Genomic DNA, 27,715 nt, shown 5'->3' with positions numbered 1-27,715 from the left:
GGTGTGTGTTGCTGTCCCTTTAAGTCCGTGTTTTAGGACTTCTTAAAAATTAGCTAGTCTTTCTTAGTTCTCCCTGCCGGTGAAGAGGAATAGTGAAAATTAATTAAAAATATAAAAGTCCCCTGAATTTCACCCTAGAATGTGTTTTCCATCTTTATTTGAATGTATGTGTGATAATTTGAAATTTCACATCAAATAAAATAGATGAAAACAGACTTCCTGTTTCACAGTTAGGCCTTCAGAGTATGAGTTTCCTGGGTTGCTCTGTCTTCAAGTTGATAATGATCTCTCAAGTTTCTGTAAATTACGAGACAAAGCCGAGTTTTCCTTACCCGTTCTCAAGTCTTCCAGGGACTAGGGAAAAGAGAAAGTGCTAATTGAGTCAAACATTTTCTAACTATTGATAAAAAGTGAACAGAGAGCCACATGTCAACAAAGCAAGTAATTAACCTGAGTATTGTTAGGAGCTACTAGCGATCATTAACATGAAAGACCTATCAGTAGAGAATCCATCTCCTGAATAATTGAGTTGTCAGTCCTCTCAAAGGGATACAGAAATATAATAATCTTTAAAGTTTGATTCTCAAGCCATAGCCTCAGATTAAGGATCGAAGTGCAACTTAGTTCTGTTTTAGGGGACTACCATGTGTATAAATGGTGCATCTTGGCAGTCTGGGTCGCTGTCTCCAGTAAAGCTTAATAGGGAATAATAGTGAGTGCTGTGCCATTTTAATCAGAGGGCTGTGTGTGTATGTGTATTACTATTATTACTAAACTTCAAACCTCCCTTACATGAGTTTCAAATGAAATCAAAATTCCAGATCCTTTTTGGCTGAAAGTATGTATGAGAAGGGCGGGGGTGGGGGCCTTGAGGGAAGGAAGTGATCCACTGGACCCAAGTTAATATTCAGAATATCATAAATTACCTCTCAGCCTGCAAAGCATGTTGAATGAAATTAAAGAGTCCATCCAGTTAAACTGGTTTGAAATAAGCCCATGGAAGACAAGGTGCTGTACTTTTATATTCTGGAGTCGTTTCCTTAAAGATAAGAAATGATCATAAATAAAACAATTGTCTTCAGCATGGCTCAAGCTCTCTCAGAATGAGGTTTTGACAAAGCTGTTTATTTTGGAGCAGGGAGAGATCAAAGAAGGAAGATTAACTGAGCCCTCTCTGGGCAGCCACTCAGTAACTTGAGGCGGATCACTGACACCCGGAGCTTTTGTTCCTGCCACTGCAGCTTCAGAAGAAAGAAACTAGGATTTCAATGTAGTTTGGCCTTCTGTGCTGGAGCACTTACGGAATGTGTAGGGTGGGACTTAAGTGCCCCGAATGTTCTATTTTCTGCTCTGAGGAGAAGGTGGTAGAACTCTCTAAACCTAGTTAGCAGAGTTGCCTTACAAATGTAGAGCCCTTAGTCACTTTGACCCCCAGAGTGCAGTGAAGGGGGGTTGCAGAGAGGGATATGATGGCATACAATTCAGTTTTCTAATGCACAAGGCAAGCACGCAGGCGCTGTTTTTCTCTCTGGCCTGGAATCTCGGCCGACGGTCTCTGCTTTGCCCAACCGCGTGTCTGAGTTGGCGAGGAGTGCCATCTACTGACCTACTTACTCCTAGGTCTCCGAGCTCCGAGTTTCCCCTTGAGGTCTCATTTCCAACAACAATAGAGAAGGAAATTCTGAATATAGTGGAGTGTTGGGTTTCCTTTACAGTGCAGCACGTTAAAAATGATTGCCTTGCCCCAGCGATTAAGTAATTTCCTTGTGTTGCCCAGAGCATTGTATTTTAAGTGACTGAGCCTGGTCAGGTTGGTCATCTGGTTATCTTAATGTTAAAAATGAAGAAATAGAGGCAATTCTCGGGAAAGATCTGTTGAAGCTCACTTCTTACCCATGCATTATTCTAAATTCAAAGGAAAATACACCCTTTTAAAGTATTTGGTCTTTTCCAGAATGTCATGGTCCTATATCCCCAACAGGTGAACTGTTGGTAGTATAACATTTTACAGCTGAATCTTGTTCATCATGTTCATCTTGTTTATTTCATCTCATCTTTTTTGAGGTCCAAAAATTTTAAATAATAGGGCCAGGACCTGAACTTAAGTTTCCGAGCCCAATCAGAAACTTACTAAAAGTGGGCTCATTTTAAGGTCATTTTGTGTTATGGAATATGGTAGACTTTTGAACAGAACTGTGTGTGTGTGTGTGTGTGTGTGTGTGTGTGTGTCAGAGCAGAGAATGGATAAAGAGCAGTAGGAATGAACGTGAGACTTCGTAAATATATCCTTTATTTGGTATTTTCCTCATTATTATTAGCTTCTGATTATAACTCACTTGGTAATGAGGTTATCATGAAAAAGACAAATTACTTTGCTTTTTATGTTTATATACATTTGTAAACACTCATCAATAAATTCAGTGGATCTCAGCGATTTTAAACAAGGCCCGTTTAAAAATATTTCCCTTATAATCCTCAATTTTGAGGACTCAATAAACCAACTGCATTTATTAAATAATAATTTGTGTCTCCTTCTAGTTCATTAAAAACCTAGCTCCCCACGGAAGCTTATAAACAGCACGCAAAACTTCCGTTCGTACCCTAAGCTGTAATCGGTTCAGATGGAAGGGCAGGCACTTGGTACTTTATCATGGGTAAACACATCATTTCTTGAGACACAGAAGATAGTCCTGCCCCTTTATTTCTTGAGTTGGAGGATCCCAAGGTGGGAGCAACCAGTGTAACTGATGGCCATCTTCATTTCCAAAGCTGCATCCAGTTAGTGGATCTGAGTAATTTTTAACTCTGAAAGTCAGGTACTAAAAAGGGCATTTGAGTGTTTGTTTTATCATCCCTAGCATGCTGAGCACTGGTAGTCATGCTGAAACAGCAGAATGAGTAAGAAAAAATTCTTGCCAGAGGGGACTATAATCCAGTATAACTCAGCTGCTGTGCATATGTGTGAGAGTGTTGTCACAAAAAAGCAGCAGCCTTGGAAGCTTCGATCAATTTCCTTATCGTCAACTTCTTTTTTTTTTTTTAAGTCTATTGCCCTGACTCAGCATTTCAGATAGAAGTCCTTTATTTTCCAAGAAAGAGTGAGATTAGAAGAGAAGAAAGAAAACATAGGAGAAATGCTATTTGGAAAGTGATATTATTGTATGACATTTCATGCCTAAGTGCCTTTGTTTAGGAGGCCGGTTCGCTACGAAGTGCCTGAAATCAAATTTACCAGTGTTCTCTTTGATCCCTAGATTCTTGAAGTGAAAAGTCCAATAAAGCAAAGCAAATCAGATAAGCAAATAAAGAATGGTGAATGTGACAAGGTAGGTTTCCAGGGCGTTCCTGGGAGTGCTGTAGCACCGACTAGCTTCCCTTTCCTGCTGTCTCCCTTGACCACCCGTGCTGGCTCTCCTTCCATGTCTTCATCGGAAGTGCCCCACACCCCCAAATGATGAGCACTTCTCGGGTTCTCCAAGTCTCGCCTATATCTTCAGTGGGATGCGGGGCCCTTATGCTCCCATTTGCCATGATGCCTGCATTGCCAAGGGGTTTTGGGGACATTGGGAGGTAAGAAAACCATGGTGGAGGATTGGGGAATCACAGCCGTAAGTGAGCGGGACACCTGATCCCAGTGTAGTGTGCTTTCCAGGTGTACGTCATGCAATCGAAATCTGACTTCAAGACTCGTTGGGGGTTAGTCTCCTGTTGTGGGCAGGGTCATAAGGTGCTTTGCGGGATCAAGGCAGGCCTGACTAAAGCTTCACCCGCCTTTCCTTTGCCTTCATGGCAAACGGCACTAGGAAAACCCATGCAGTTATGCAGACAAAGATTCCGGAGTCTGAGCATATGGAAAGAGAGGTGCACTTCTGCCCCTTCAGGGGAGCTTTTGACAAACCAGATGCTAATTTGGATAGCCATTCCTGTCTTTCATAAGATGTTGGTGATGTTGTTAGGTATGACTGGGAAAGCCTTTTTTTTTTTTAAAGAATTTGTCCTGATATAATTGGTTATGTGCATTTATACTTTCCATGTTCAAATTTAGACTTTTATTCTCCTAGTTAATCTGAGATGGAAGAATTAAAAAAAAAAAAGCCTGTGCTAATATGTTTCAACTCACAATTTACCATTGAGTACCCTTTCTTCCTATAGAGGGTGTTACTGGGAGAGGGTGGGTCCGCTCCCTTGAATCTTGTTGAGAGTAAATAAGTGCAAGAATTTGCCCTTCGTAAAAAAGCCAGCTTTGTAAGGGTAACAGTTGGCCAGGAGAGACTCGGTCTGCAGGAGCCTTGGGCACCGACTCCACACAGCCTGGGGAAGGGAGCTAGAATGGGGAACCTCCAGCTGCTGCTTGTGTGTTCCTGTTTAGTTGTTGTGTTATTTTTGGATTGCTTCCTAAAGTGCTTGTTCTTTTGGGGGATACTCTTCTCTTTCAGGCCTACCTAGATGAACTGGTAGAACTTCACAGAAGGTTAATGACGCTGAGGGAGAGACACATTCTGCAGCAGGTGAGAGAAATGCATTGTAGCACAACCGTTTCCAGAAGCTGCAAGGCCTACTTCATCCTGGGGTCGTGTCCTAGCCCCTGGAGGTCACGCCAGCCCTGCGCTGTCAGCACGGGTGATGCCACCTGCAGAAGTATTTTGGGGGGTGGGAGGAGTGCTCGTTGCTGAGGCTACCTGGAAGTCTGCTCCGGAGCTCAGCGTGGATGATCTCCCTCGCCTGGTGTTGCAGGTGGGGAAAACCGGGTCACTTGAGGAGGCGATGGTGCTGGAATGCACGGATTCCTCCGAATCCGCTGGCTGACACTGGCCTGTGGGCTGAGGGAGGGGGAGAATGGGAATGCAAAAGCCTTGGGGGCCAGGCTTCTAGTTTCATGAGAAAACAGTGATAAGAATTTCAGTCAAGTGTTATAAACATTTGTGATTCAATGGAGTAACCTTTTGCCAGAGCTCTTCGAAGGGAAAGAAATATTTTCCTCATTTCTCTTATCTTGTACAACACATACATCTATTCTTATGAACTCAACTGTGAAATACTTGCGGAGTGGGGAAACTTCTATTAGTACAATTGGATGTTTTGTGAAGATAAGGGTGCTTTTTAATTTTACTATAGTTACAGTACATGTGTCTGTTGCATTAACAGTGGCTGCTGATAAATAACTTTTCTTTAACACCCAAAGAGAAGGTTGCGTTCTGAATTCCAGGGTGGGTTTGTAGATTAGTTCACTGTTTGAATTTTGTTTTATTACTACTTTCAAATGACTTGAAGTAGTACTTAATCTACCCCAGCTGTGTGTGGGTTATTTTTTTTAATGTTTAATGGCTGATGGTCACTTTTATATTCTGTGTACATTTTTTGCTGAAATCTATAAATATGCACTCTCAAACCTGCCAAGTTGCCTGATTTGTCTGATAAGGTTTTTTTTTTTTTTTTTTAACCCTTCTAGAGTTTCAGATTTAAACGAAACTGTTACAGATCTAGGATTCTTAATTGGGACGAGTTGCATTTCTTGCATTTCCGTTTAAGCGAGTATGGGTAAGGGAGCCGGATTGGAGTGGTTTACCCTAAGAATTACTCTAGTCCTCTGCTAGTATCTTTCTTCAACGTTCTTCTGTAGAAATGAAAATTGTTCAGCTTGCCATTTACCAATTACGTGGGGTTAATTGACTGAATGGTGATGGTAAATCTATTAGCTGATATTCCCATCCCTTTCTATCCCTTTTTAAACACCAGCTCTGAACCGCTGTGGAGCAGTTGTCCAATAAAGCTATTAATGCATAAGCCGGGTCCAAGTAGCGAGTCTTGCAGGAGAGTGAAACAGATGTTTGGGCAGGGTTGGGACACCTTCACAAAGAAAGCTCAGCCAGTGAGTGGAGGAAGGAGGCCTTTGGCAGGGTCTTACCTTGGGGTGTCATTGGCATTCCCGATTTCACATTGTCCTTTAATTTGACCTTTGAAAGAATCGTGAGGGAAGGTGGCTTACTCGAGAATTCTAGCGAAGTGGATTACTTTAGTGTCCTAGAGGGAGAGAGTGATGGCTATGAATTTTTAGCCTGGCATCAAGGCTCTCCAGGACACACAGCGTTTCAGCCTAATTGCATTCCCAGGCCGGTTGAAAGCTCTCAGTCTTTGGCCTTTTGCCTTGTAATGCAGCTGAGGCTTGTGATTATGATACCATGATGCATGTACTGTCACGGTTTACTGCTTAATTAATTCCTATTGTAAAACATAGCACTATTGAGGACTAATGTTATTCTCCACCTCGAGAGCTGCTCATCTCGCGGAATGCATTCCGCAAAGTCGACGTACTCTCCGCCATGCGGACCTGAGCACCTGCGACGATATTTCTGGTGAGGCCAGGATCACATCCGAAGTCTTCTAGTATTAAACACGTCCTATCAAAAACTCTGGTCTGACAGTTTTATTTGGCTCACAAAAAGTGGTTAATGTCTTTGTTTTACTCTGGGGACACCCAGCATCTAGCTTAATGAGCAGAAAGCCCTGGATCGAGAGAGCCTGTGTTCTTACGCCACTTTCCCTTAAGGTAAAAATACAGTACAGGGGATACAATCAAACCCAGAGATCTGAGTACCAAGGACGGACTAATAATTGGATTTTTCTTCAAACTGCATTCCACCTTTATTTGCAAAGGGAGATTGAGCACTTCTCACCTCCCCCAGCAATTGAGCTCTGAGTCTGGGTTTGGCATTTTAGGATGAAGTAAAAGCTCTAAGAAGAACGAGGGCTTCCTTAGAAGACAGGTTAACAGTTTAGATAACAGCTACTATACTTTTAAAATTGTCTTCAGGAAGATGGGAAATGAGTGGTATGTTAGAGTATTCCTTCTCACATCATGGAGAACCCTCCCTGAGAAGTGTTCTGCTGAAGATTATCTCCATCTTGGGAAATTGCCTTCATGTTACCGACCCCCTTACAGCCAGGATCCTGATGGCCTGCCTCCTCCCCCGGGGGCGGGCCCATGTGGTCCCTCCATAAACAGCACTTCCCTGTCCGTAGCCCAGGCAATTCTACAGGAAGACCTAACATGTCCCAGACCTGAATCCACTGCAGGCAGCAGCGGTTAAAGCAAAGCCTGTTCATTACTTCTCTTCACTGAAAGAGCTGCTTTTGGGCAGAAAGAACTCTGATTTTTAAAGAAATATAATTAGACTAAAAATAATGCATCCACCTTTTTATAATTAAAAACCAGGGTTGGGGAAGGAGCCATAGATTTAACAAGTGGACCTTACTTTGTTTTTAAACAAAAAAAAAAGGCAGCCTGCCGTGGTACCCCCTAAAAGGCTTACGTGACAGGAAATAATCCATCACAAATGTTTTTTCCCCATAACCGTGATGGGAAGAATGAGTTGTGCAGTTGAGATACTCTTCCTTTTCCACTAAGTATCCATACCATGTACCCTTGCCTTCTTTTCTCATCTACAGCACTCTGTCTTTTATTATCATTATTTGGGGGAGGTATTCATTATTGCAGGATGACGGGGGCTGACAACAGCAAGGTAGAGCCCCGCCACCTGGGCAGAGCAGGGCGGTTCCTGTAGCGAGGCAGGGAGGCATCCTTCGGGGACCAGTGGGGTGTTTTTAGGCTTTGGGGCTTGTGTCATTGGAATAAGGCATGTTAATGCTGTGCTTCTGATGTTCTCACTATCAGGATTCCTGGAAAGGAACCCACATTTATTTTTCTTTATGAAGTCTTTACTTAATTGAGGACGTGGGTACATGCTCTAGTAATTCGAGTCATTAATGCCGTTCCCTTTGGCAAATGGTCCCGAACGCCCCGACTGCTGCCGCTGCTATTAATACTACTTTAAGGCTGTCTCTGCGTCTACCTTGATGTATTCTTACAAGCGCCCATAAAAATATGGGGCTCATTTAGTGAGATTGATCGGATCCCCTTCATTTCTTTGTGTGTTTGCAGGAGTGGGGGGGACGCGGGGCCGCATGTGGAGGAGGGAGGCGGCCTGTCATCCGAGCACTGGAAACCTACCGGACAGTCTGGTGCACCTGAGACACGCCTGTTTCCTAGTGGGCAAGTGGGGTTATTTGCTTTAGAATCAAGTGTCTTTTTCTACAAGGTATTTTTACTGCTCTGGTTTCTGCGTATTGTTAAGTAATTAGTCAGCAGCTATATTGAGTCACAGAAAGCTATCTTCTTAAAGGAGTGAGTTACCATTTCAAAGGGAGAATCTAGGACTATCCTTTATCCCCACATTGTGATGTAACTACTCTCCTTCCTCTCCTGTCCTCCCTGCTCTCTTCCCTTACCCCTGCAACTTTCATTATAATTGGTTTTTTTTTTTTTTTTTTAATTCAAGTAGGCCTTTTCTGAGTTTTAGCTTCTGGCATTTTCCCTGCTTCATTTGTTTTAGTGCTAATGAAATGGCTAACAGTCAATGAGGGGAGGTGGAGAAAGCGCTGGGTCTGATAGTCCATGTGCTGTACAGTTACCTCCCAGATCATTAAGGATACATTTATATTTATATGGTAATCATAATCATGTTGCCCTGATCTGTGTAGCAATTTAGTTTATAAAGAAGCTTTATTTATCCTATTATCTTATTTGATCCTTTGCACAACCCTGTGTACTAGAACAGGAGTCATCGTCCCCATTTTGTAGGTGAAGAAGAAATGGAGGCTCAGGTTATCATGTTCTGTGCAGTGCCCTTCAGATAGTGAGCTGAGTCAGAACTGATACACGAAATCCAGGAGTCTGTTCCGGTTGCTTGGGCGCTCCCCTCCTGGCCAGCTCATTGGGGAGAGAGGTCACACTCTGGGAGAATTGTTATTTGCTTTCATTGTGTACGTTGAAAGCCTATCTCTTTCTGTCCTGAAGATTACACATATTCCCTAGCCCTATCGTATTTTTTTATAGTATCACAAAAAAGATAATTTACTCTGGAAACTACTGTTAGTATGTCTTTAGCATCAGTTGAATTAAGTATTTGATTGCCTTGAAAAGTTTGTGTGTGGGTTACTTACCAAAGCTCGGTAACCAGTAACTGATAAACAAGTGTCCATTTTAGATCTTTTAGTGTTAATAAGCTCTTGCTTGATAAGTTCTTATCTTATGTGAATATAGTACTTTAACCATAATGGGGAACATCCTTTCTGGTAGTCTCTTGATGCATGAGCTAGAGCTAGAAGCCTGGGTCCAGTGGTTTAAAGTAAGTAAGAGGTCACTGAGGACATAGACTCAATGCTGTCCTGATCTTCCATCTTTCCCCTCTTGCACTCATCCTCTTGAGGGGAAGATAGGTTTCCATCTCTATTCCAGACAGGAAGGGGGGGACAGAGACCAGAAAACACATACTCATGGTCTACAACCTTTTCAGAAATGGTCCTGAAATCCCAGTGACTTCTGACAAATAAGTAGGAAGTAGCAATATCTGCCAAATGTGCAAGTGGGTCTGGGGAGGCAGGTGTTTTAGCTGGGCTTGTGGCTACTTCCAGAAAAATCAGGCTTCTATTCGTTAAAAAAAAAAAAAAAAGGGAAGGATAAAAGGATAATAGGCAGTTTGCTGTATCAGTCATGATGATTTCACAGTGAGAGTAATTTGTTTTATGATGATCCCATAGTTCTATTTGTAAAAAAGAGTTCCAGACATTGAATAAGGCAATAGCCGCTCAGTCTGGAGCTGGGCGATTAATTGGGTTGGGGTTCAGTATATCTTTTATGCTTCTGTGGAAGTCAAATATGTCAGGAATGGGGAGCACAGTTTCTGTTGGGAGCCATTTACACATAGGGAATAGTTCACAAATTTACCATTTTTTTAAAGAAAACTAATTCTAAGAAGAGAGGGTCAGAAGTTTCCTCTCTGCTGTTTTCCACCTGAAATTAGGTAATCTGAAACTCTGTTGAATAAATAATAGGCTAAATAATTAAAATTGTTCTCTGTTTTAAGGTGAACTAAAGAGAATGAGAAGCAAGTGATAGGAGGGGAGTAACAGACAACTAAAAATAAATAAAAGAGTTTGCCCATTTTCTCTGTGCAAATATTTTCCTTCATCCTGATGTTTTTTTCTCTCCCTTACAAAGCTTGCTAAAATTACCCCCCTCCATCCCAGTTTACCCACAACATACATCCCTCAAGTCCATGCTACCTCAGCACAGCATCCATTTCTGATAAAATTCAGTAAGATAAGAATGGAAAGACACTAACATGATAAGAGATTCTCTCAAACCAATGACCAGCCTCGTTCTTAACATTGGAACCTTAGAAGTCTCCTCTTGAAAGCCAAGGCAAGACGAAGCAGTCCCTCTGCCACCACGTTTATCTTACGTCTGAAAGTGGGAGCCCACACAGGAAGAAATGAGGTAGGACTAGGCCACACGAGGAGACAAAGGTTTTTTCTTTTTATAGATAATACTCATACCCCCAAATATCCAAGGGACTAAACGGGACACGACTGTAAGTAATAAATACAGGTTTTTAATCATTTTGTTGAGGTATAACAAAGTGTACAGCTAGCTGAATTTTCACAAAGTGAATGCATCTTTTGTAACCAGCACCCAAATCAAGCAACAAAACAGGTCCAGCCCCCTTCCTCTAGTTACTACCCATGGTCGTCAGGGGCTGGGATTGTAGATGGTTTCTCTTTTTCCCTTTGTGGGTTTTGTACTTTCTAAATTTTCAATAACATAATCAGAAAAATGATCATTATTATATATGTGTGTGTGTGTGTGTGTACTTTATAAGGAGTTTTGTTATTCCTAGGATGGAATTTCCTTACATCTAGTAAGTCAAGTCACTATCCATTGAGTAACTGTTTTTTAAAAGGGTCTTGAAATTGTATCTCCCCCTAACCACCCTTACAGTAAAATAGTCTGTTGATGACTTGAAAGGAGGAATCAGTTTAAAGGCTATGAAAGAGGAGAACAGGTAATCGGCTCTGATTGAGAATTTCAAGGGGTTAATCGTCCTTTGGCTTACCATTTTTTAAAGAAAACTAATTCTAAGAAGAGAGGATCAGAAGTTTCCTCTGGGGATAAAGTTCCGTGCCATCAGTAGCATAGGACCCTCTTGCTATAAAGGAGAATATTAATCTCTTGGTTCCATATTTGATACCATCCACCTCTCTCTCTCTCTCTTTGCCTTGTGATGTCCATTGCTTATTGCCCAATCTTTGTCTTCTTTACTTCCCTAGATCGTGAACCTTATAGAAGAAACTGGACACTTTCATATCACAAACACGACATTTGATTTTGACCTTTGCTCGCTGGACAAAACCACAGTACGTAAACTACAGAGTTACCTGGAAACATCTGGAACATCCTGAGGATACAACAACTGGATGCATCAAAAACTATTGTTTTTTTTTTTTTTGGTTGTGATTTTTTTTTGTTTGTTTATATGAAAACACTCAGAATGATGCAACCAAAAGGGAAAAAATAAAAATCAAACAACCTTCAGCTTTATTTTTCTTTAAAGCCAGTCATCATCTCTTGATAAAGGAGAGGTTAAGCAAACCAGCCTCAGCGGACCACTCTTCTCTCCAAGGAAATCCCCGGGAAGAGTTAGCCTGGATAGCCTTGAAAACAAATCAAACACAACACAAGAAAACTTAAAGAATGTGTATGGTATCATGTATCTCTCTCTCTGTGGTGGTTCATTCCACAGGACGAATGCATATTCAACACACTGCCTTATTACATAACTGATCTATTTATTATCGCATACAGATATTCTAAAGTCGTTGAGGGAATGACACCACAAGACATTATAAGTACTTGGTCCCACGGATGCTCTTTCAATGCAGCGCCCTTGCCATCCCAAGCCCAGTGACCTTACTCGTATACCGTGCCACTCTCCACCAACTTTTCCAAGTCCTTTTACTCGTTGCAGTCTGTATTTGCCACCTTTTGTTTTTCCAGTTCCAGGACACAGATAATCAACTGGGGGGACCAAATTGCCACCCTGATTTTCTTCTTTGTGGTCTTTCTCCTGAAAGTTGGGGCCCAGCCCTTGGCTGTATCCATATAATGATCTTGGACCATGGTAGAAAATGCACCAAATAGGATCATATGATGTGTTGTCTAGCCTTAGTCAATAAACCTGTAGGACTTTTAAACAAGTGTACCTGTAAACGTCCTGCATCCAGCACTGTTGAGCTATCATCAACATCCTTGTGTCTGTTTTACTGTTCTAATATTAGATAAAGACGGAAGTAAAGGCATTCCACAGGATCATCGTTTAAAGAAAAAAAAAAAAATTCTGGTTCTGTTTTCTAAAGAAATGTTGTAGAAATTCTTAATTTGGATCTATTTATTAGTAAGAGTTTCAGCTTTCTTCGGCTGCCAGTGTGTTATCCATCTTTACCATAAAACCTGGAATAAGAGATTTTTGTTCACATATGATCCTCTTAGACTCTTTTATATTTGGAAAATTAAAATCTTTCTTTGGGGGAAAATTCTTGGTTATTCTGCCATAAGAGATCATGTATTAACTTGTAGATTCAGTGGTTCGATCCTGTTTAGTCACTTGCTTATGTTTCCAGAAGGATTTCTTGTATTGGTGAAAATAAAGATGGTTGGGGGGGGCTATTTTTGTTCTTGATGTACCCTGTTTTAAAACTAGAAGTCTGTCCTGTGGCATGCAAAAGAAAGCGAATTATTTTTAAAAGAAAAAAAAAAAAAACCCAAAGTCCTTTTGGTGTCATTATTCCATCCTCTCCATAAATGGAGATATGCCAAGTGAGAACAGCTCATCTTCCAAGTTTTTGCTAGGAACTCAACCGAAAAGAAGGAAGATGAAGAAATACTTCTGGATCCAAAGGTTCATTCACTGGATCAGCCTTAAGAAAGCCTCTATGTGTGCGAATAGACCAGTCTCTAGGCTCTCCCTTGTTTATTCCCGTGCCAGATGCTGTCTTTTCATACAGAGATTAACTAGTGTCTGTACAGAAAATGGTCTTTCCAGACCCATTCTTTTGGGCAGTAACGTAAATGCAGATTGATAATGAAGTTATTTCTGCATTTTAAAAAGGGGATTTTTTTTTTTACATTGTTTTTTTCTATCCAAAGACACTATTTTTTCCTTTAAAAAATTATAATACAGCCATGCTCCTTGTAAATTACTTCTGAAGCGTCCTCCCCAAGGACAAGTGTACTTTTTTTGGTAATGTTACGATTCTTGATGGTTGGCATGAACAGTCCTTGAAGCATTTGTTGTGTGTCCTCTGCTCAATGTTTAACTCCAGAGAAACTTTTGGAGTCATTGTGGACATTAGGTGACTGATGTGTGTGGTTTTAGGTGTGGTTTTAGTTGTGTTTCGTTTTTTTAACTTTGCGGATGAAAGGGGAGGGTGATGCTTACATGAATTGTTTGCAAAATTTAGAAATCTTTAAACATTTCTAACTGCTAATCCACATATTCTCATTAAGCCAGAAATGGATGTGGTTTAACTAAAATATCTGTGTAGTGTAACTAGAAATGTATATATGTAGTTGAGGCCATTTTTATTTTTGTAACTAAGTTGTGCGGTAATTATCTGACAGTGTGAAGATTTTTCTCATTCCTCTGACCACTTACCAGGAAACTAGGTAACATAAGCAACCAAACAAAAAAGGACAATGAGAAGGGAAGCTATTACAGTGATAAACTTTAGACCTAAAATTTAGGCAATAAAGCGGATGTCTTCAGAATATCGTCAGAATGGAAGTTTGTATATTAATAACAAAATTCAAGAAAACTTACCCATCCACTAATCCTCATCGAGACAGCAAAATGAGTTTTCCATCAAATTTCAATAGAGTGAGGGTCACATTGTTGATTTTTTGCAAGTTGTATTCTTACTCTTATCGAATCTTTAAATGCGGAAATAATAAATCCCCTTTCAGTTAATTTCAAATAGTTATACTTCTCTTCAGGTAACCCCCTCAGTTCCGCCACGTTTATAAACACCATTGAAACCTATTAAAAAGTATATTTGGCACATGCGTTTCCTGATGGTGGCTTTGGTTTTTTTAAGCACAAAGGGAAAATGGCAGGGTTTAATTTCTTAGATAGGTTTCAAATAAAATCAATTGGGTGAGTGTGAATATGATTTGAGCCAGCCAGAGTCTGAGAAATTTTCTTTACATTTTCCTCCAGTACTTTGAGGGGGGAAAGATATATGTACAGAACATTTTCCCCCCTTATAAATGGGCTTGCTTCTGGTTTTGCAGCAGGATTATGTATGAGAGGGGATGCTTCCCCTAGCATAGAGCAATTATGTCAGCAACAAAAATGTCCACCTTTCCCTCTACCTTTATGCAGACAAAGAGGTGTGTCTATATATGCTTGTGTATTGTGTCAAAAAGTAGGGAGAAGTGTAAAAACTTAAGATCAGGGGATAAAAACTCTAAGAGAAAAAATTCCTAAGAGTGTTCTGAACATTTTTAAATTGCTAAGCCAGTCTTTCTGATCGGAATAATTACTCCCCTTTTTGTGGAAAGAGCCAATGAAATTGGTTTTCTTCCACTAACATGTTTCTCCCACCGAAAAAATGTTTCTGCTCATACCTTTTACAAACCCAGCTAACCTTTTAGAAAGACAGTTCACAGTTCGGGCCTGCATGATGTCTCACGTACCGTGCGTTTCAAACCCCACACATTAACAATAGTTAACACTGGTTTACGAGAGACTTTGCCCTTAAATGTTTTAACTGTACCCAGGTAACGGAGTTGGATGTCCGGTGCTGGAAATGGTCAGCGTTCGTGTTTGGTGGCTTGTGTTCATTTCTCGCACTTTGAAAGCGATCTGTATGCACATTGCGTCCCGCCTTTCTTGTTTTGTGTTCTAACGCTGTGTACGGCACGCACGCACATGCTCATACCCTCATGTTGCTTCAGACTGTGGCTCTCAAGTGGGGACTCTGATGTAGAGACAACTCCAGCTGCAGTGAACGTTGAGCCCCTTTCCCATGGTTTAGTTTAATCTTGGGCTGGAAGTCTACATCTTTGACCCCTTTTGTTTTACATGATGCTTTTGATCACATAGTCACTGCCGTCCCTGGATATTGCTTGTAAAGATGCATTGAAGAAGTCAATTTAAGAGGAAGACAAAGCCACCGCTGTCTGTAAACTGTAAATATGGATTTTGGCACTTGTACTCCAGTATCTGCAAATAGCGTTATGATGGAAATGCTGACAGATCCTTCACGGTGGCCAGAGCTACTGTGCGGTGCAAAAATAAATGAAGGAAAAATGTATTCTTGAGACTAACAGTGCAAGGCCAATACATTTTCTAAATCTGTCAGTATCTTTTTTAATGGAGTGTGTATGTGTAGTTATGTTGAAAGATACACTGTGTATGTGTGTGTAGATGCTATTATGTGAACTACAAGGCATTCGTAAGATGTATTTCCCATCTCTAAAACCCATGTTGAAATATAAGTACAGATTGACAGAAATAGGTGTTTTACTTAAATTCATATTTAATCTACTGTGGCTCCATGTTCTTTACAATGTATAGTCTTACTAATTGTTAAGAGTCATTTGACCAGAGTTTGGTTTTCGTTTTGCATACAGGGGAAAATGAGCCCTTGGCCTTTCTCAAGAAGTGATGCTGGTCCTGGGAAAGAATGGACAGATCAGAACCATCTGAAGGCACAGTCCTGCCCCCCATTCATATCTTTGAGTCCCCAGGGTCTAGCACCATTTTCTGTGTCCTAAAACCAGTCATTTTTCAAGCTCTGCAGAGACTGGGCAAGACACGGTGGGGCCCATTCTTAGAATAAACCAGGTTCCTTGTGCGTGGCATTTTTTCTCTTTCCCCCTATTTCTCTGGAAGGTTTGGTGCATAAATTAAACAACGTGCTATCACTAGACAAAGTCAGTCCATCAAAGGCTCTGCATTTACTTTAGCAGCAAGAAATGCTACCTTGATTAGACAGGAAGGAGAAACTACTTCAAAGAGAATAGAATACTTTCAGTTTGGCAGATAACCCAGGAATTGGATATAATGCTCTAGTTAAGAGTAAAGAGACTTCACAGCAAATTTGAGAAAGTCCCCTTATCTTTAGGCTGACAAGCCACGGTGATTATAGTGGACTGCCTTGTATGCTATCAACTAGGAGCTGATTTTAGGTGTGGAAGCATCAGTCCCAGATGGGCTTGGCTGGTAGCTGAGCTTTCTAGTGACCATGCTCGAATTGGACTAATCTCTTCCCTTGCTTCAGCCTAGATAGATACTGATTTGTTGACTTTAAAATAATGGCCTTGCATTTTCCCCAGTGAGGAGAGAGTCAAGATAGGCAGCTTGGGCGTACTGAAGACCACTCCGGATGCCGTCTCCAAGCACTCTCACTCACGAAGTGTGCTGAGCCACCGTCTGCCCCAGTACATTTGTTCTACCAGCTCTCTCCGAATTGTGTTCCCGCTTGGATAGGCAAGGGGTCCTGGAGAGAGCTGGTAACTCACCCGAGGCTGACGCCCAGACCCGTCCGCCTGGTAGTCCGGAAACATGGTGTCCCAAACTAATGGACTTGTTTGTTCTGATTAGTGGAGCAACTAAAGGGTATTTTATGGGTTTCCTTGCCCGGATACCACCCAAATAGAAAATCCTGAGCACATTCCAGGGCTTCCGCTTTCTCTGCCAGGTAATAGTATCCACACCTTCCTGTTTACGTCGTCCCCTTTTGTAGCAGCATTTCCAGGCTTTTCCAGAGGTTGTTAACTTGCCCTGGGCGGTCAGCTTAGCTTCTTGGTCTTCATTTCTCCCTTAATTAAAGGAGGGTAACCAATAGGGTTCCCAAGGACGAGGGAGAGAAATATATGACACAGACTAAAAGACGTTTCAGCAATTATAACTGGGCCCTAGAACTGTTAAGTAACAACAGAAATAGTCTACCACCTAAATGGGAAGGCCGCTGAGCCCACTTTTATCATTCACTCAGGGCACTGGGCAATCTGCACAGAATAGATGGCCCCAAGGGGCGGGGGAGGTAAAGGCAAAGCTGTTTGCTCATTTTCCCCTCGTAATCATGTCTTCCACCACATGCAGCCCCCACCACAGAGTTCTGAAGTTTCAAAAGGGTAGAAAAGGATAAATCCAGGCCATTAAAAGAAAATAATCAAAGCTATTGAAAAGATAAAACAAATGAGTTGCACTAAAAGGGCCGTCTGTGCAAGTAATAAGGTTGAAATAGTGATACTGATTTCCTAGCCCAACAGCATTCCTCACACATGTGGTTTGTGTATCCACGTCTGGGTGGGTGGTCTGGTGAGAAGTGCTAAATGCAGCAAGATGGCTTAGTTTTTGAGCAGTGGAGGGAAGCTTTGGGGACAGGCTCAGCCCGTGGCATCTATAGTCCCTGCAACATAAAGAGGCTTTCCTTTTGCTTTGTTCCAGGAGAGAAAGTTTTAACTTGGCTTATTCATTTAAATATGAGTCTCTATTCTGCACAGAATCAATCAAAGGGTAGGAGTTTTTTGTGTGTGCGTGGTTTTCTTTTTTTTTTTTTTAAAGCACCTCCTTGTCCCTTATCCCAGCCCTAGAGATGTGTGGCATAGAATGGAATAACTCTCCATTTGTTCTAATTTATTCCCTGAGTCCTAGGCAATTATAAAAACATCTCCTTTGAAAGTGATGCTGTTTTCAATAACACCTCAGTTCTAGATAGGACAGAAAAGAATATTAAAGGTACGTATTATGAATATAGTTCCCAAACAAAAGCTGACAGAAGATGGACTCCCCCAAAAGCACAGTTATGTTAATGAGAATGATAAAAGAAGTCCACTCAGTTCAAGGGTGGGAGGAGACTTGTTTCTACTAAGAAAACATGGCACCCATTAATGGCTTTTGACGGACATGAATCATTGCTGACTCATGTCTGAAGACAGGTTGCTTCATGAATACTCAGAATTGGCAGAGGCTGTGATTTTTATTTTGACCGTCAATCACTTGGGTGATAGGTCATTGGTTTGCACACTACAATATTTGTTTACAGATTTATTACCTGTCTCCCCCGCTAGAATGTAAGCCCCATGAGGACAAGGACTTTTCGAGTTCACTGATGGCCCTCCAGGCCTAGAACAATTCCTAGACACACTAAGTGCTCCTGTTAGTTGAACAAAAATGTGGGAGCATTTTGTAAACATTCACCTCTTAAGACATGTCATGAAAAAAGGTTTTAAGTTTGACAAAACTGCCCAGTAAATGACCCTCCACTGTATGTTCATGACATGCTACTGAATTCAGTCTCTGGGGAAGTCCTATGTTCTGACAACCACCAAACTTGTTTAACCTTATTTAATGCAGTATTGCCCAAATTGTGTATCACCCAGCAGTAGTTACACAAGATAACAGCGGTTTTCCTTTTAAGTTCCTTGATCGAAATAGTTTATATTTGAGGTTGTAACATAGACTGGGAGCTTACAGGTTCAGAGAAGGAGCACACAGCTATTAATATCCCCAGAAGTGGCTTTCTGGGTTAGGTGACCATTTAGCTTATTGTTGGAACATTTTTGAGAATGAGATGGGACACTTAATAATTATCCCAGGACAACATGAGCAAACCCAGGCTGTCTTTGTTGCAAACCAGGACATGCGGTCACCCTATTTTTAAAGAACATACTTTGGAACATGCCGAACTGAAAATCCATCCTTCTGTTTCTTTATCGCTTAGGTATGTGCACAATAATGATAAAGGGGGTTGGGTTGAGCTGTTTCTGGTGATAGGAGAGTCGCCCAAGGTAGGGGCAGGCCCTTAGGATCCAGACTGTAAAGGGCGTTTTCAGTGTGGCTCAGGAGCCTTGGTAGTTGAAGGGGTCCCTGGGCTATACCTCATGTCCCCACCACTGTCCCCACCACTGTCCCCACGTGAGCCATCGGTTCTTTCTATAGCTTGTGCAGGGAGGACCCATTCCTTGTATTGGGTCCCTGTCCCGTCCCCAGAGCCTGCTGCCTGTTGAGGGTGTGGTGTCTTTCTGCACAGGGTAACAGACACCTAGCCTGGGGCTGCTACCTCTTCATGGTCAGCTGCAGAGTCACCCTGAACAGCCCGTTGCCGGAGCTGCTCAGTGGGCAGGTTCTCTCACTCACTGGTGGAGCATGTTCTGGAATTCTGCTGCTCTCCACTCTGTCTCCAGGTCCTGCTACCTGATATCCTTTGATATTTTAGTGGTCCCAATCCAGATGGGCACAATTTCTCACATAGATAAACACTCAAAAAATGTTGAATAAATGAATAAATCTCTTGCCTTACATTGATGTCATTCTCTGCTGCCTCTTTCTCCAAAATTATGTCTTAGTCTGCTACTGAAGGTAATGTATAGTGTGGTGACAAAAATCAGACACAGAAAAGCTTGACTTTGAATCCCAGATCTGCCACTCCTAGCTCTGTAAATTGACCTTTCCTGAACCTTGGTTTTCTCGTCTGTGAAATGGACTGAACAACGTACCTCTGTTTGAAGGCGTTTAGAAGACTGGATGTTTGGAGAGCACTCGGCACACTGTGCCTGCTCTACAGTAAAGTGCTCAGTGCATGGTAGGGAAATTGACTTCTGCTGTTGGAATCTGATGAGAACCTTCTATTCTCTTGGTGGAGGATTCTGCCAACACATGAGAGTGTCCTGGTGCTGTTTGCCGTTCGGCCTCAGGTGTCTTCATCCTAACTGGCAGTGTGTTGCAGCGTGCCCGATACCCTCACAGCCATGGTCGTTGGCCGTCCTCATGCACACCTTCTTGCAGGTCCTCAGCTATGTAACCAACTGCTACCTTTAAAGCGTTTTCAGCCCATGGGGAGGAAATGAAGCCAGAAGTAAAACATCACAGTTTTCAGGTCTCTTTTTGGCCTCAGAGCCAGGTCACATAAGACAGAATTGAACACATTTCTACCTGGTGAGTTCAGTTGCTAATGATAATGTTGGCAAACCTGAAGTCATAGGTTCAAGCCCCTTGGGAACCCCTTGCAAGGCTGCAAACTTACAATCCTACACAACCATGCCCTGAGTGAGTGTCCTGGGTCATATAAGGACAGGGGGACAGCATGCCCTTCCAAACATGACTTCATAACATCTTCTGAAGGTGGTCATTGTGCAGCATAAGCGTCATCGTCCTCACACAACTGCGGCTTGCCATTTTGGTGAGGGGTATTTGGATGGGAGGCCAGCTCTTGCTAATGTTGGCCATTTCACCTGGAGCGAGCGATGGTCTGTGACCTTGGTTAGCCAGACATGCTAATCTATTACGATGTAGACCATGTAGACCTTTAGAATGATACATTTTTTTTTTTTTTTAAGGCAAGCGTGTATGCCATGGAGAAGTGGCCATTGTTATCCTGTGATTTGATTTACAGCAAAGATCTCCATAACTCTTATTTCAGCAACGTGCTCTTTTAAAAGCATGCCACACTTTCAATGGGGTACTGTTGGCCATGTCACTTTGTCAGGTACTCAGTGCAACCCAAACTATGTTGAAATGCTACTCTTAGTCCCTGTATTTTTCCCCTTAAATAATGGCGTGATATATTACCTTCCTATTGCTCCTATAACAAATGACCACAAACTGGTGACTTAGAACAACACATTTTTTTTTTTTTCTCTCTCCAGGGCTCTGCAATGGGCCTCCTGGAGCTAAAATCAGAGTGTCAGTAGGACTGCATTCCTTCTAGAGGTTCTTGGGGAGGGGAGGGGGCAGGAATCAATTTCCTTGCCTTTTCTAGCTTCTAGAAGCTGCCAGCATTCCTTGGCCCATGGCCCCTTCCTCCTTCAAAGCCATCAGTGTGGCTTCCTAAAATCTCCCTCTGACCCTGACCTTCTGCCTCCTCCTTCCGTCTTTGATGGGTCTTGTAATTACCTCTGAACCACCCAGATCATCCTGGATAATTTCCTCATCTCAAAATCCTTAACTAACCATGATCATAGCTGCCCCTTTGTCATTTAGGGTAATATAGTCACAGGTTTGAGGGATCAGGATGTCATTATCTTGGGGAGGCTGTGACTGTGCCTGTCACAGATGGGGAGACGCTAGTATTGAAATCCCCATCATTTTGGAAATATAAATAAAGCCTCCTTAAATTGCTCAGAACTTCTTTGCCCCCATTAAACATTAAAGCAATTTTGCGACTAGTTCCAGTTGTTCATGGTGTCCTATTGTGATGATGACTGTGGTGGTTTTTTCAGAAACTGGGGAAAACTCCACAGCGAGCTACCCTAGGAGGTTATTTAAGGTTTCAGCTGCAGTGATGGAAATTCAGTCGGTCCTCCGACAGATATTTCTTGAGTGCCCACCATGTGCCAGCCACTCTCTTGAAGAGCTTGTGAAAACGCAGCAGCTGTGGCGACAGGATCTCCTTTCCATTTTGCTGGGATAGAGACTTCTTACTCCCGAGCAACAATGTCATCATGTGGTTAGAACTTCTTTGAAGCTATATGGAAATCCTTTGCTGGCAGGCACACTGAACAGCCTTTCCGGGCTCTCAGCCTTCTTATTCCCATTGCTGATGGCAAACTTAATCTGATCTGAGTTTCACAAGCTTTTTAAAGGATAGCCCTGAATAAATAGTTCAACTTCAAGCAAATGCACGGGGAGCAGTCTGGAGCGCCTTGCAGTGTCTGTCACAGGGTCGGTATAGAGTTGCTCCTTGCTGCTCTGGTTTGTTGAATAAAGATGAAACCCAGTGACCTCAGCTCCACCGTACACCATCTCATGCCGTGGGTCCCGGACGCTGAGCTGTGGTCTGGTTTCATGAGCATTACCTAGGGGGCTTGGACCAGCTACTCCTCTTCCAGAGGTCCCTGATTCAATTTTTCTTGTTTTTTGTTTTTTGGTTTTTTTTGAAGCAGGCTCCCCACCAAGTAGGGAGCCTGATGCGGGGCTCAATCCTACAACCCTGGGATCATGACCTGAGCCAAAGGCAGACGCTTAACCGACTGAGCCACCCAGATGCCCCCTGATTCAATTTTTCTGCACAAGGTCTTGAATCTTGGGATTTTTTTTTTTTTTTAAAGATTTTATTTATTTTTTTTTGTCAGAGAGAGAGAGCACAAGCAGGGGGAGCGGCAGGCAGAGCAGGTAGGGGGAGAAGCAGGCTCTCTGTCAAGCAAGGAGCCCGATGTGGGACTCGATCCCAGGACTCTGGGATCATGACCTGAGCCGAAGGCAGACACTTAACCGACTGAGCCACCCAGGCGTCCCTTGAATCTTGGGATTTTTTAAAAAAGATTTTATTTATTTGTCAGAGAGAGAGCACAAGCAGGGGGAGCAGCAGGCAGAGGGAGAGGGAGAAGCAGACTCCCTGCTGAGCAGGGAGCCCGATGCGGGGCTTGATCCCCAGACCCCAGGATCATGACCTGAGCCGAAGGCAGACGCTTAACTAACCTTGCCACCCGGGCGCCCCAAGGATATTGGGATTTTTCAGTGCCCCTCAGACTATTCTGATGTGCAGCCAGGGTAGGAGCGTAAAAAAATTAAGTCCCAGGTTCCACTGCTAGCGATTTTGATTCAGTAGGCCTAGAGCAGGGGACACGAATCCCCATTATTAAAGTTCCTCTGCTGATTCTAATACACAGCCAGGTTTGGGGGCTACCGTGTTAGTATCAATCTTCTGGCACTTTCAGATATCCTAATTCTGCTTCCCAGGAGTCCAGGATGCTAACCAGGGACTTGTTAGGAATACAGATTCCCGGGCCCCATCTCTAGCCCAGGCTTCCTGACCCAGACTCGGGCCTGGGCCCAAAATGCTGCAGGTCCAGCGTTTACCCCAGACGAGGAGACACTACATAGCTGTTTAGGATCCTGAGGCAAATGACTTCAAGCTGTGCCTTTACTTACATTGAGCGGTGTAGCCCACACACCTACCCTCAGTCCTGACATCTGGCTGATTTGCTCTTGGGGCCAATATCCTGGGGTGGCTTGGTGGCGTACGAGGGACGGGGCATTCCCGAGTAGCACCGAGTACTTTGGTTCCTGAGTGATTATCTTGACTCTCTGTGGGTTGAGGGCTGCCTGGAAAGTGATGTTAGTTCCCTGTTAGGTCATGTGTTATCAGTAAGAAAGGGGGAAGGGTGTTCCAAAGAGCTGTGCATAGAAAGAGGCAAATCAGATGCAAATCCATCTGGATAAAAATAACCCAGAAGTACTTAAGAATGCACCAATCGAAATTTCCCTGAAGGAGACAAGATGTTACCACTGAAGGCTTTAGTCTGTTCTGATCTCGCCAACCTGCACCCAGGATAAACTTTTAAAGTTTCTTTTACATAATCAAATTTGTTAGCAATTCTAGTATAAGAAGATAACTTTAATCTTCTTGTTTTAGTTTATGAATGCATTATTTCCTCATGTCTTTCCTTAGTAACCAAGGTCCAAAAACGGTTTCCCCGAAATTATTGCACCTTCTCCCTTCGGTGGCGTAGAGTAGCTTTGTTAGCCTCCATGTGACTCACAGTTTGGATTTTCAGGTGCAAGAATTTTTGTCCAGAGATATCCAAGTCCTCTTTACAGGTGGTATTCAGCACATTACATAGTCAAATCATCAACCCATCGATCATGTCCTTACACCCAACTGATTTGTAAAAACTCAGAGTCATTTGCCATGCAAGGAGTCTCCATGGTCTGAGGGTTTCTTTAGGTCATAAGTCAACCCTGCAGAGATTTCGGCTTAGGTTTGGATATATTCTCTTCTGTGGACCAAAAGTGATAGTGAGCATGAATAGAATTTTAAGTCATTCTACTTTTTTTTTTTAAGATTTTATTTGAGAGAGAGAGCACAAGAGCGGGGAGGCTCAAAGGGAGAAGCAGACCTCAATGGGGCTCCATCCCAGGACCCCCTGGGATCATGACCTGAGCCGAAGGCAGACGCTTAACCGACTGAGCCACCCAGGTGTCCCTAAGTCATTCTACTTTCATAGGATTCAAAGCCTTTTCTCCAAGGCTCATTACTGAGCTTGCATGAAAATCCCTCACGACAATAAGCCTATTATATGGAAACAAATTTTTGCTGAACTGTCTAAATCATCACTATTTTCTCTTTCTTCAAAATGGAAGGCATCCGTGCTAAGGCGCCACTGACTTAAAGATATTTAAAAAGAGTCATCAAGTATCTCCATCTGATAGGCTACACCTTGTAAGAAAGACATTTTCTCTAACATCATGTCATTGCTACCTTCTTCCCTGAGCATTTCTTTATGAGGAAGGTGGTTGGTTTCACCGCTTGAGGGATTCCTATGTTGATCTAACTCTGGGTCAGCCTGTCAATTTCAGGTGGTAGCACGTGGGCAGGAAGGCAGATTTCTTGAAAGGCATTAACATTAGATGTTGATTTTTAAAATCCCCTCCCCTTTCTTTCAAGTGATTGGAATATCGGTGAAAAGAACTGATACATAGGATGGGAACCTGAATTGTGACAAACCTTGTGAAACCCATCCTCTTAATGGATTTCTCAACATGAGCAAAGTGCAAGGTATAGGCAAATTAATAGTTCTAGAATTTTCTTGTTTGTCTAAGGGCAGAGTGAAATGTAATCCTCCACTGTGACAAATATACCTACAGTTTGGAGGCTTTGCTTTTTCATCTTCCAATCTGGCTTTTGATTTTGTGGGCCCCTGGCCTTGAATACAGGTCTTTTTATTGTAAGCTGCCCTATTATTATTTCAACAGCATGGTATCAAATATAGTAAAACCAATAAATAATTGTTTGTTGTCCTGGCAGGTCCATCCCATGGTTATTCTTTCATCAGTGATTTTCCAGCCTGTGAACAGCCTCTGAGGTACCAAGTTGAAGAAGAGGCTCAGTAGAGAGCTTAGCGCTAGAGGGGCTGCTAGACAAGAAAATCAAAGGTTGCAGGATGGGCATATGGGGGATGAGAGAATCACTGGAGAGGCAGGTATAGGGGTTTGCATGGAGTTCCAGAGTATCAGGGAGGCATGGAACCAAGCCTGTACAGCAAGGCATTCTGGGAAGGGGGAGTGGCATAGACAAAGAACAGTTTTGGAGCAAGTACATGTAGCTTGGCATGACTCAAAGATAGGGGGCAGGGAGGGGGAAAGCAGGAGATGAAACTGGAGAAGGAGGCAGAGGCCAGATGATGGCAGTCCTTGTTGCCAGACTAAAGCTTGGGCTTTATCCACTGGCTAGGTAGACAGCTATGGTGGGTGAGAACGGCATGAACAACTTTGCATTGTTAAGTAGGGTCCCATACTCCTGTCCTCCACAGAGTGTACATCCTACGTGCCTATGACTCCAAGTTTCTGTGCTCTCTTGACCCTGTAGTGTGAACCTCTGCTACACGCATCTCACACTTGTGTTAGTTACCTCTTGCTGTGTAACAAAATAACCCCAACATTTAGCAAGTTAACACACCAAGTGTTTTCCCAATTTCTGTGGAATCTAGGCGTGGCCTAGCTGGGTCCTCTGGCTCAGGTCTGTCACCAGGCGGCAGTCAAGACGCCGGCGAGGCCATGATTGTATCAAGCTTCCACTTGGGTGTGATGGGCTTTCAAGTTCATTTAGTGGTTGTGGGGGGACTCACAATGCCTTACAGGCTGTTGGACCAAGGGCCTCAGTTCCTTATTGGCTGGTGGCCAGATGATGCCCTCACTATCTTGCTGCATGGTCTTCCCTAACTGTGTGTCCGCCCTGTAGGAGCTTACAGACTCTAGCATATATTGAGGTTGGCTTGTCTCGTTTTATATAAGCTTTCCCTTCCTACGAAAATGCCATCCAGTAAATGGTTTCAAAATATTTGTGAGTAACAACAACAAATTGTTCCTCGAATTGCTGGAAAAAATTTATGTGATCTTCTCTTCACTTGACTTTGGTGAAGTAAGGAATGATTGACTTTGATCCATGTCAAGAGCAAGGAGTGAGTGAAGGGGCGCCCGGCTGGCTTAGTTGGAAGAGCATGCAACTCTTGATCTCTGGGTTGTGAGTTCAAGCCCCATGTGGTGTGTAGAGATCATTTAAATAAATAAGAAAAAATTAAAAAAAAAAAAAAAAGAGGAAGGAGAGAAGAACCTCAGAGGTAAGTGAGTTTGAAGGAAGTATGAGATCACACGGCAGGCCCCAAACCCGGCTCCCTCACTGGTTTCTTGTTCATTATCTTCTATCTCTGCTTCCTCTTTTGGTCAAAACCACCTCCAAATGAATGAACCTAGAAAAAATATTTCCCTCGAAGGCATTTGAACGTGGAAAGGGGGGTCAGTGCGCCCTTAGTACTGTTGGCATAGCTTCATGACCTTAGAGAAGTTCATTAGCTACCCTAAACTCCTTTTTCAACTGTAAAATGGAGGTAACAAGAATACTGCACTTCATCTATTTACTCAAGAATGTTTTATTGAGAACACTGTTCTAGACTGCGGCGATTCAGAAGTGAACAAAACAAAATCCCAACCTTGTGCAGCTACATTCTAGTGGGGGGAGACAGTAAATAAATAGGTAACAGGCTGTGGGGGGGGCGGGAATAGAGAACATGTAAACAGGGTCTAGAAGATAGGGTGGAGGTGGGCTACTATGGATATCTGATGGCCAAGGAAGGTCCCATGGAGGCAGCAACATTTGAACAGAGACCAGGGACAGTCAGAAGGACAAGTGATGCGACCAGGAGACGGAGGAGCACGGTGGAGACCAGCACGGGGAGATTGGAGACACAGAATGGTAGCTAGGTGGGCAACGCGGTCAGACCACAGGGCCCTGACTATGGCGTGGAGCGCGGACTTGGCTTTTCCTCTGAGTGAAACAGGAAGCCACTGGAGAGTTCCGTACAGATGAGTGTCATCACCTGACTGCTATTTTAAAAATCATTCTGGAGTTTGGGGTGGATTCAATGAGATAATCCAAGAAAACCCACACGAAACACATAAATGTTTGTTCCAGGGATGAGGGGCCTAGGATCGTAAAGCATCAGGTCTTTGGAAACATATTCACAAAGTTCGGGGTCTTCCAGATGAATGGCCCTGGATCTTAAGAAACTGAACTGTTCTTCTAAAGGGTGTTCATTCCATACCAGTGGGGGTTATTCCCTCATAGGTGCAGGAAGGGGCATTCATGGCGGAGAAGCCTTGGCTGCTTAGAGGTCGGTGGCTGAAAACGGTAACCATTTAAGGATGCCTTGGGAGCTGCTCGGAACATGCCCCCAGAAAGCTGAGGTGGTCCTGTGTGCATTCCTGCCGATGGCTTTGTAGAGATTGCATTCATTAAGAAGTACCACCCCATCCGCTAAGCCCCACAGATTTTATGCTGAGAAACAGCAGATTAGCGCTTGCTCAAGAGGTTTGCTAGAATAAGTGCTTTTTAATGGATTAGGCACTAACTGGAAACTGAAAACGAATACGCAGGAAGAAGTGAGCTCAGGGCAGGGCAACCTGGCTGCTCAACCTCTGGCTTGGGAGGCAGCCAGGGGGAGCAGGGGAGGAGAGGATTCTGGTCTGCAGTGTGAGTGAATTTTAAAAGCGGAGGATGGAGTGAGTCTTGGCAGCTCACTCCTGTCCTAAGTGAACATCCCGAAGTGTTCATTAAAGGGAGCCCTTGAAAACGGTGGGTCCCAGGATCCACTATGTGCCTTGATGAAGAATTTCTCTGAAATGTAGGAAGTCAGGCAATGGGGTTCTTTTTTCTCTGTGTGTAGAATAAAAAGGATCGGAAGGTATCAGAGCGCTGCGTTCTTCCCAGGCCATTTTTGTCTCTTAGGACAGCGTTTACTACAGAGGTGGTTGGACACACTTAGGTGGGTTAGCAAGTGTGCAGCGTCTTAAAGAGACAGAGCGTACGTCTGGCT

At 43.0% G+C, this 27,715-nt stretch overlaps 1 protein-coding gene and 1 long non-coding RNA gene across 5 annotated transcripts in view; one reads left to right on the top strand and one right to left on the bottom strand.

Annotated features, from left to right (window-relative positions):
- Positions 1-15,411, top strand: part of MLLT3 (MLLT3 super elongation complex subunit) — a 283,363-nt gene extending 267,952 nt beyond the window's left edge. For 2 of the 3 annotated variants that reach the window (XM_036082628.2, XM_078061284.1), the window contains 3 exons: positions 3,255-3,326; positions 4,437-4,508; positions 11,167-15,411. In XM_036082628.2, the coding sequence (XP_035938521.2) occupies positions 3,255-3,326; positions 4,437-4,508; positions 11,167-11,298 (276 nt within the window). In that variant the 3' untranslated portion in view covers positions 11,299-15,411. The remainder of the gene's footprint in view (positions 1-3,254; positions 3,327-4,436; positions 4,509-11,166) is intronic. The other variant, XM_036082627.2, reaches the window with a different exon arrangement.
- A 6,761-nt stretch (positions 15,412-22,172) lies between these two features.
- LOC118529696 (uncharacterized) overlaps positions 22,173-27,715 on the bottom strand; it is a 406,664-nt gene continuing 401,121 nt past the window's right edge. For both annotated transcript variants that reach the window (XR_013443636.1, XR_013443637.1), the window contains one exon: positions 22,173-23,623. This is a non-coding gene — a long non-coding RNA (uncharacterized LOC118529696). The remainder of the gene's footprint in view (positions 23,624-27,715) is intronic.

Source organism: Halichoerus grypus, chromosome 14 (assembly GCF_964656455.1).
Source record: "Halichoerus grypus chromosome 14, mHalGry1.hap1.1, whole genome shotgun sequence".
In the NCBI taxonomy this organism is placed as follows: Eukaryota; Metazoa; Chordata; class Mammalia; order Carnivora; family Phocidae; genus Halichoerus; species Halichoerus grypus.
The sequence above is the reverse complement of the archived record's forward strand: the minus strand, read 5'-3'. Positions and strand labels throughout refer to the sequence as shown.